Source organism: Oncorhynchus mykiss, chromosome 10 (genome assembly GCF_057628025.1).
Source record: "Oncorhynchus mykiss isolate SJ-2025 chromosome 10, ASM5762802v1, whole genome shotgun sequence".
Taxonomy (NCBI): Eukaryota; Metazoa; Chordata; class Actinopteri; order Salmoniformes; family Salmonidae; genus Oncorhynchus; species Oncorhynchus mykiss.
The window spans coordinates 83,825,912-83,835,406 of record NC_143031.1 but is presented as its reverse complement, the minus strand read 5'-3'; the positions used below and the strand labels follow the sequence as shown (position 1 = coordinate 83,835,406).

General features: G+C 40.3%; 1 protein-coding gene across 1 annotated transcript; it reads right to left on the bottom strand.

Moving 5' to 3' along the window:
• Window positions 1-2,715: 2,715 nt before the first annotated feature.
• LOC149980649 (CD209 antigen-like protein C) lies at window positions 2,716-6,872 on the bottom strand. Its single transcript, XM_090188578.1, has 6 exons — window positions 6,821-6,872; window positions 6,583-6,684; window positions 5,931-6,071; window positions 5,577-5,713; window positions 3,972-4,081; window positions 2,716-3,305 (listed from the first exon to the last, which is right to left on the bottom strand). The coding sequence occupies exons 1-6, from the start codon at window positions 6,870-6,872 to the stop codon at window positions 3,173-3,175; spliced, it is 675 nt and encodes a 224-aa protein (XP_090044704.1). The 3' UTR covers window positions 2,716-3,172.
• Window positions 6,873-9,495: the final 2,623 nt, after the last annotated feature.

The following is a 9,495-nucleotide window of genomic DNA, read 5'->3' as shown; positions in this document are numbered from 1 at the left end:
ACTAGCTACTATATTAGATACTCCTGTTAAATGATACTAGCTACTATAATAGATACTCCTGTTAAATGATACTAGCTACTATAGTAGATACTCCTGTTAAATGATACTAGCTACTATAATAGATACTCCTGTTAAATGATACTAGCTACTATAGTAGATACTCCTGTTAAATGATACTAGCTACTATAGTAGATACTCCTGTTATATGATACTAGCTACTATAGTAGATACTCCTGTTAAATGATACTAGCTACTATATTAGATACTCCTGTTAAATGATACTAGCTACTATAGTAGATACTCCTGTTATATGATACTAGCTACTATATTAGATACTCCTGTTAAATGATACTAGCTACTATAGTAGATACTCCTGTTATATGAAACTAGCTACTATAATAGATACTCCTGGTGAATGATACTAGCTGCTATATTAGATACTCCTGGTGAATGATACTAGCTACTATAGTAGATACTCCTGTTATAAGATACCAGCTACTATATTAAATTCTCCTGTTATATGAAACTAGCTACTATATTAGATACTTGGTGTGTGTGTGGAATCCTCATGTCTTACTCATTCTTTAAAAAACAGTTTGGTACAAATGTTAGGTATATTTATTAAAACATTTATGAATCCTATTAATTCAAATGGCCAATTGTTTTGGTGCAGTCAATTACTTACTCAGGAGATTGAATTATACTTCAACCAAATGATAATGCAGGATTGTTTTATCTTCTGTTTCTAGCTACAGAAACAAGTTCAGAACAATCTGAGATGGTGGATGTCATGACTGGCTGAACTGGCCTGGAACGAGCCTCCGGACAACATGTCCGACTCCCACATTCAGTATGACTGGGACATGAGCTGCCAGTAGTGACAGTAAGAGTGCCTTGACAGCTAGTCTGTGTGGAAGCAGAAAGTGATTGTCTCCCTTGCCCCCCCCCCACACACACACACACACCAAACCCACCACAGCCATATTGTCTGTCCTGACACGGTGTGACAGTTTCGAAGGAAGGGCAGAAAGTGTATCAACGCATGAAACACTGTCAGCAGTTCGAGGTCATTTACATGAACTTGGCGGAGCTGCTCTTCCCTTGTGAACTCCGCCCCCCGCCGTGTGAGTGGTGTTGTCACCACCTTCCTTAGCGACACTACCCCTTAGGGGAGTTCCTGAAACCGAGGTAGAGCGTTAGGGTGAACAAAGCACGCAATTGTCTGTGTAAGAAACTCTCAGGGGTTCTAGAACCACCTTCCCTCACTTGTTGAACATACAGGGAGCTAGGTCAAACCTGAAGGGAACAGCAAGGTCTTTTGAAATGTCTGTATGTATATATTTTTTAGGGGGGTATTTGTTGGCTCTACCTTGAAAGACAAATCTGAGAAACCTCCCCGTGTGCTGGCAGAATACTTATGTGGAAATAAGCGTCCTGCAGGTCGACTGAAGTGAAGCAGGTCACCTCGACGAATAGAGCAACACAGCACATTGAGCGTAAACATGAGGTGTAGCTCTTCTAAAAGACGATGAGAAGAGGATTCACTAAACCTTTGTTTGTTTTGTGTAGTTCACATCTGTTGCTGGTGGCTGTGAAATGGTAAAGCAGCAGTCAAAAAGACACGGAGTCTCTATTGATCTGATCTCTTTGGTACTTGGAGTGTTAATGGACACGCATCTGCTGTATATTACATTCACATTTTCAGACTTGTGTCAGAGATTATATTAAATTATACAGTAGAGAGAACAGACCTTCTAGACTCCATGTTAGATCAACTATTATACAGTAGAGAGAACAGTCCTTCTAGACTCCATGTTAGATCAACTATTATACAGTAGAGAACAGTCCTTCTAGACTCCATGTTAGATCAACTATTATACAGTAGAGAACAGTCCTTCTAGACTCCATGTTAGATCAACTATTATACAGTAGAGAACAGTCCTTCTAGACCCCATGTTAGATCAACTATTATACAGTAGAGAGAACAGACCTTCTAGACTCCATGTTAGAGCTACTATTATACAGTAGAGAGAACAGTCCTCATAGACTCCATGTTAGATCAACTATTATATAGTAGAGAACAGTCCTTCTAGACTCCATGGTAGATCAACTATTATATAGTAGAGAACAGTCCTTCTAGACTCCATGTTAGATCAACTATTATACAGTAGAGAGAACAGTCCTTCTAGACTCCATGTTAGATCAACTATTATACAGTAGAGAACAGTCATTCTAGACTCCATGTTAGATCAACTATTATACAGTAGAAAACAGTCCTTCTAGACTCCATGTTAGATCAACTATTATACAGTATTGAACAGTCATTCTAGACTCCATGTTAGATCAACTATTATACAGTAGAGAACAGTCCTTATAGACTCCATGTTAGATAAGTTATTATACAGTAGAGAACAGTCCTTCTAGACTCCATGTTAGATCAACTATTATATAATAGTATATAAATGTTACATTTTCTCTCTGTTTATCCACTCGTATGTTTAGAATAATGCTGCTTTTCTAATAACCAACTTGGTTGGTTTCATGCGAGTAACTGATTGACTGGAAGGAATCCACACTATCACTGAATAAGCAATTTCCCAGTACACCCAGAACATTGCTCTGGGAACCAAAAGGAGTATCTCAGTTTCGAGGTAAGAAGCCTGGTGTGGTATCAGTCAGTCTCATGCAGGAACCAACTGTGCTGATATGACTTCAAATCATATCAAACTTTATTTGTCACATGCCACGAATACAACAAGTGTAGACTTTACCGTGAAATGCTGACTTACAAGCCCTTAACCAACAGTGCAGTGCAAGAAGAGATAAGGAAAATATTTACCAAGTAAACTAAAATAAAAAGTAATAATAATAAAAATTAACATCCATAAACTCCATGACTGTGATAATAAAGATTCATAATGATTCATTTCCTTGGATTTTTTGTACATAGTGGTGAATTTCCTCAACAACAGAGAGAACAGTCTTTCTGTTATCAATTCATTGTATTGTTGTTGCATATGTTCTGTTATTTTTATTAGAATGTGTTGTACATTTGTATTGTTATATATTGTATGTACTTTACAAGGTAAGTTGAATGAGCAGAAAATATATTACGATATATAGTACTTAGCATAATCTTATTTAGCAGTTCAGAGAGTACCGAGGATGAATCCTATTTCTCACAGATCCATCTGTATTTATAGTAACAGTAATAGTCCCACCATTCTCCTGTGTCTGATGACCTGGAGTAGAAATAGACACAGTTCTCTGCTCTTCCACCATTAGGCTCTCCACTGTTCCAATACCTGTAGAAGAAACAACACAGAATCATAGAATCAGGCTGTCCACTGTTCCAATACCTGTAGAAGAAACAACACAGAATCAGACTGTCCACTGTTCCAATACCTGTAGAAGAAACAACACAGAATCATAGAATCAGGCTGTCCACTGTTCCAATACCTGTAGAAGAAACAACACAGAATCAGACTGTCCACTGTTCCAATACCTGTAGAAGAAACAACACATATAATCAGGCTGTCCACTGTTCCAATACCTGTAGGAGAAACAACACATATAATCAGGCTGTCCACTGTTCCAATACCTGTAGAAGAAACAACACATAGAATCAGGCTGTCCACTGTTTCAATACCTGTAGAAGAAACAACACAGAATCAGACTGCCCACTGTTCCAATACCTGTAGGAGAAACAACACATAGAATCAGGCTGTCCACTGTTCCAATACCTGTAGAAGAAACAACACATAGAATCAGGCTGTCCACTGTTCCAATACCTGTAGAAGAAACAACACATAGAATCAGACTGTCCACTGTTCCAATACCTGTAGAAGAAACAACACATAGAATCAGGCTGTCCACTGTTTCAATACCTGTAGGAGAATCAGGCTGTCCATTCTGAACCTACTTCTCCAGACAGTGATGTCATAGTGACACAGAATTCATTCATGTCTTACTTTGTGGTCAGTGGTGTGCCGTCCACCCATTTCCAGGTCCCCTCAGAAACAGAGTCAGTCAGACCAATCCAGACATAGTTCTTTACTCCACATAACCGATTGACTAATGTCTATAGTTGTGGAAGAGATTCAACATTGTTAATACATAGTCTTCTCCAAAAAAATGTTTTCCAATTTAAAATATTAATTGCAAATAGTTAAATTACAAAAGGGAAAACTGGTCACAAATCTAGCTGCTGTGAGGGCACACTGTGGTATTTCACTCAATATATATGGGAGTTAATGTAAATTGGGTTTGTTTTCAAGTTCTTTGCGGATTTCTGTGGTCTGATGAAAATATGTGTCTCTAATATGGTCATACATTGGGCAGGAGGTTAGGAAGTGCAGCTCAGTTTCCACCTCATTTAGTGAGCACATAGCCTGTCTTCTCTTGAGAGCCATGTCTGCCTACGGCGGCCTTTCTCAATAGCAAGGCTACGCTCACTGAGTCTTTACGTAGTCATAGCTTTCCTTAAATTTGGGTCAGTCACAGTGGTCAGGTATTCTGCCGCTGTGTACTCTCTGTTTAGGGCCAAATAGCATTCTAGTTTGCTCTGTTTTTTTGTTAATTCTTTCTAATATGTCAAGTAATTATCTTTTTGTTTTCTCATGATTTGGTTGGGTCTGATTGTGTTGCTGTCCTGAGGGGTCTGTGGGGTCTGTTTGTGTTTGTGAACAGAGCCCCAGGACCAGCTTGCTTAGGGGACTCTTCTCCAGGATATTGATAATTAGCGGGTATCGGCCTAATTCTGCTCTGCATGCATTATTTCGTGTTTTACGTTGTACACAGAGGATATTTTTTAAGAATGATGTATGCAGAGTCTCAATTTGATATTTGTCACATTTTGTGAATTCTTGGTTGGTGTCACCAGACCTCACAACCATAAAGGGCAATGGGTTCTAAAACTGATTCACTTTTTTTTTGTTGCCAGATCCTATTTGGGGTGTCAATTTTATGTTCCTTTTGATGGCCCTCCATAGAAGGCCCTTCTTGCCTTGTCTCTCAGATCGTTCACAGCTTTGTGGAAGTTACCTGTGTCGCTGACGTTTAGATCGAGGGCTGTATAGTTTTTTTGTGTGCTCTAGGGCAACGGTGTCCAGATGGAATTTTTATTCATGTTCCCGGCAACTGAACCTTTTATGGAACACCATAATTTTTGTCTTACTGAGATTTACTGTCAGGGTTCAGGCCTGATAGCATCTGTGCAGAAGATCTAGGTGCTGCCGTAAGCCCTGCTTTGTTGGGGACAGAAGCTCCTGATCATCAGCGAACTGTAGACATTTGACTTCAGATTCTAGTAGGATGAGGCCGGGTGCTGCAGACTGTTCTAGTGTCTTCGCCAATCCGTTGATGTATATGTCGAAGAGGGTGGGGCTTAAGCTGCATCCCTCTCTCACTCTGTCACTCTCTCTGTCACTCTCCTTTTGTCTCTCTCTCTCTCTCTCTCTCTCTCTCTCTCTCTCGCTCACTCACTCACTCACTCACTCACTCACTCACTCACTCACTCACTCACCCACCCACTCACTCTCTCACTCTCTCTGTCACTCTCTCTCTTTCTCACGCACCTGTTGTTCTTGGCTCTTGATGACCACCAGGTGTGCTCCTCTATTTCTGCAGTCCTGTCTGCTCTCCTCCCAGGATTTGTACTCAGTAGAGACGTAATAACAACTGATACCAAGCTTCTTCCATCCTTCCTGACACACTATAAGTTGAACATTTCCTTCTTTAGTCACTTTAATACAACAATGAATTAAATATCAATCAGACAGTCAAAGAAGACACTAACTAATGGACGGTTCGGAAGTCATACATTTTTTCTCACATTTTTCATTTAATAAAAGTTAAATTTCCTCTTTGTAAGTGGCGTGAACTGATACTGAGACTGTCAAACAGAACAGTCATGAGACAATTTGACTCACCTTTCTCAACTAAAGATTGTTTCAGACGTTCTGTCTCTTTCTGTAGCTGGTCTCTCTCTTTGGTCAGGGTGTTGTAACTGGTCTGTAGCTGGTCTCTCTCTTTGGTCAGGGTGTTGTAACTGGTCTGTAGCTGGTCTCTCTCTTTGGTCAGGGTGTTGTAACTGGTCTGTAGCTGGTCTCTGTCTTTGGTCAGGGTGTTGTCGCTGGTCTTTAGCTGGTCTCTCTCTTTGGTCAGCGTGTTGTTGCTAGTCTGATGCTGGTCTCTCTCTTCAGTCAGATTGTTTCCGCTGGTCTGTAACTGGTCCCTCTCTTTGGTCAGGGTGTTGGAACAGGTCAATTGGTTTCTCTCTGAAATAATACGACCAATGAACAAGGTAACAGTGGAAATGTTAATCAGACATGACCAGGGTTGGGGTCAGTTAAATGTTAATCAGACAAGACCAGGGTTGGGGTCAGTTGCATTTCAATTCAGGAAGTACACTGGAATTCTAATTGAATATGAATTATCTTCAATGCTTTTCAATGAGGAAAATGTGGAATTGGAATTTGGTGTACTTTCTGAATTGATTTGTCTGAAATTAAAAATAATTGATCCCTGGTCATTACACCACAGATGATGAAGAATGTTTGAGTGAGAACATATCAAACTCACGGTAGAGTAACAGGCCTATGATCCCAGCCAGTAGGAGAACACACAGCAGCCCCAGACACACTGCAGCAGCTCCAGAGTATCTCTTCCACCACTGACAAGACACTGAAGCACAAATTATTACAACAAGAACTTGCTGTATTTGTGTCTAATTTTGTGTCCATCTGCTGCTTGAATCACTGAGGGAAATACACAAGATTGACAAGGGACAGAACACCAGAACTGAGTTCCAGATCCTCACATATTCTACTGCTTGACTTCCAGAACTTCTTCCAGAATATTGGCTTAGACATATTGCAAAGTTCAGGCACCCAAAATTAGTTGTGGAATATATTTTAATCCACATTTTATTTGTCACATGCTTCGTAAAAATATGCTTGTCACACCGGAATCTGTTTCACCTGTATTTGTGCTTGTCTCCACCCCCCTCCAGGTGTCGCCTATCTTCCCCTTTATCCCCAGTGTATTTCTACCTGCGTTCTCTGTTTGTCTGTTGCCAGTTCGTCTCATTCGTCAAGCTTTCCAGCGTTTTTGCACTTGCTCCTGTCTGTTTCTAGTTCCTCTTTTCTAGATTTTGACCATTCTGCCTGACCCTGACCCTGAGCCTGCCTGCCGTTCTGTACCTTTTGGACTCTGATCTGGATTACTGACCTCTGCGTGTCCTTGACCTGTTGTTTTGCCTGCCACCTGTTCTAGTAATAAACATTTGTTACTTCGTACATCGTTTGCATCTGGGTTTTCCCTTGAACGTGATACGCTAATAGTGAAATGCTGATTTACGGGTCCTTTCCAACAATTCAGAGATAAAGATACAACATTTACAATAGTGATACAAGAAATATAAATAAACAGTGAATAATGAAGAAGAATAACAAGTCTAAGTAAAATGGTTTGGCCATTACCTCCACTGTGTACCAAACTGGTTTGGCTGAGGACCTGAGTTTTAGGACACCAGGAGAATGGAACGGACAACGAGAACGGATTGTAGACTGTGACCTGGTTGCGGAATTCCCCCCTTTTCCCACAGTGTTCAAATCTCCCTAATAAATTCCCCATTTGTATTCTAATTGTGCTTCGTGTTCGTGTTTGGGTATTGAACGTGGTGACGTGCAAACCCCACCCCTATAGATGAAACATTGAATTTGGCATTTTTGCTATTAGCCAATAGAAATGCATTGAATAACATTTTCACTACATGAAATAACAGATAGTCCTTACTGCTATTAGCCAATAGAAACACATTGAATAACAGATAGTCATTACTGTTATTAGCCAATATAAACACATTGAATAACAGATTCACTACATGGAACAACAGAAAATCCCCAAAAATATCTGAAGTGTCTAAGAAATGTAAGGGAATAGCCCCCTGAAATGGACAAAAATTAATGGGATCTTATTGGCACCGTACGAAACATGTATACGATGGACAACACCACTCAATTGGATGCCGTTTCATTCAGAACATATTGCAAATGCCAAGTGTCACACAGCAAAAAATCCATAGATGGCGAGCGCGCTCCACAGTAAATGTTCATATTGCAAATGCACATCAAGTCAAGACCAAGGGTGCAAATCTAAAACTTATCACCCCCTAAAAAAGTGCTTTCTGGACCGTTTTTGAAAAAGGTTTTCAATTTTTTTGTCAATTATACATGTATATGAACATACTTTGGTCATATTCTATTGTCATATTTTTTATTTTTTTCACGTGTCCATAAAGCATATGTTTTGTCCATTTGCAATATGATTTCATTCGCCCTTTTGTGGGATTGACCGGGACAGCGGAAAAAATGACCAAAATTTGAATGTTTTATAAAACGGAAGCCGAATGTCCGAGAAAACGGAAGCCGAATGCCCTGCCGCACGGCCCGACACTGTCCGCAAATTTTACAAACGTATTCGGACGTCTAGTAAGGGACCGTACATTTGAAATATGGAGTTTCTCATCAACATACAGCAAATGCTGAAAAGTGCCCTTCATGTATAGAGATCAGGAAACATTTTATTCATATATTTTTACATGTATTTATCCCCTTATTTTAGGCACTGAATTTGGCATTACTGCTATTAGCCAAACGAAACGAATTGAATAACATTCATGGAACAACGGAAAGTCCCCAAAAATATCAAAAAGGAAGTTTGTTCTGAAGTGTCTGTCCTCTATCTGAGAAATATTAGAAAGATCGGGAAACATTTATCCCCTTATTTTAACCACTAAACTATCTCCATATATGCATCCATAAATGTTTTAAACTGGTACTGGGGACCTTCAGAGTCTTGTGAGGCTTGTGGACGTCCTAAATGGAGAACCCATCACGTTTGTGAGAGTCTCATCTTTCAATTGAATGGTTATAACAGTTTGTTGGCCATAATAGTTTGTAGGTTATAATAGTTTATATGATATAATATAACATATAAAATATGAGTGTAGAGAGTGGTATAGAGTGGTGGGCAGGGTGGAGTGGTGGGCCAGGGTGGAGTGGTGGACCAGGGTGGAGTGGTGGACCAGGGTGGAGTGGTGGACCAGGGTGGAGTGGTGGACCAGGGTGGAGTGGTGGGCCAGGGTGGAGTGGTGAAAGTATTTTCATGGTAGCATGGTGGTAGTTAACTACTAGTGTGTGGGGAAAGTAGAAGAAGATGTTTTTATCACTCACTTGAATGCTGTAGCCACCCTTTCCTGCTGGGCCCTCAGGTCATTTGTGTCCGTGTGAATTATGATGTGGCTGGAGGATCCTAGTCTGTCCTCTGACAACAGCTCCAGGGCCTAGTGTTTGGACACCAGAGTTTAACCACTTTGTGTTTGGGAAAACGTTTATCTTCTTGAATGCATTTCTCACTCTCACTCTCACTCTCACTCTCACTCTCACTCTCACTCTCTCTCACTCTCACCTCTCTCTCTCGCTCCTCGCTCTC

What these genes read in the sequence shown, in the direction of transcription:
- LOC149980649 (XM_090188578.1), bottom strand. Translation starts at nt 6,872, where the DNA reads ATGTCTAAGCCAATATTCTGGAAGAAGTTCTGGAAGTCAAGCAGTAGA. An exon ending in CATAGGCCTGTTACTCTACC is followed by an intron (nt 6,072 to 6,582) that starts GTGAGTTTGATA and finishes CCCTGACCAAAG; the next exon opens with AGAGAGACCAGCTACAGACC. An exon ending in ACAATCTTTAGTTGAGAAAG is followed by an intron (nt 5,714 to 5,930) that starts GTGAGTCAAATT and finishes TTCAACTTATAG; the next exon opens with TGTGTCAGGAAGGATGGAAG.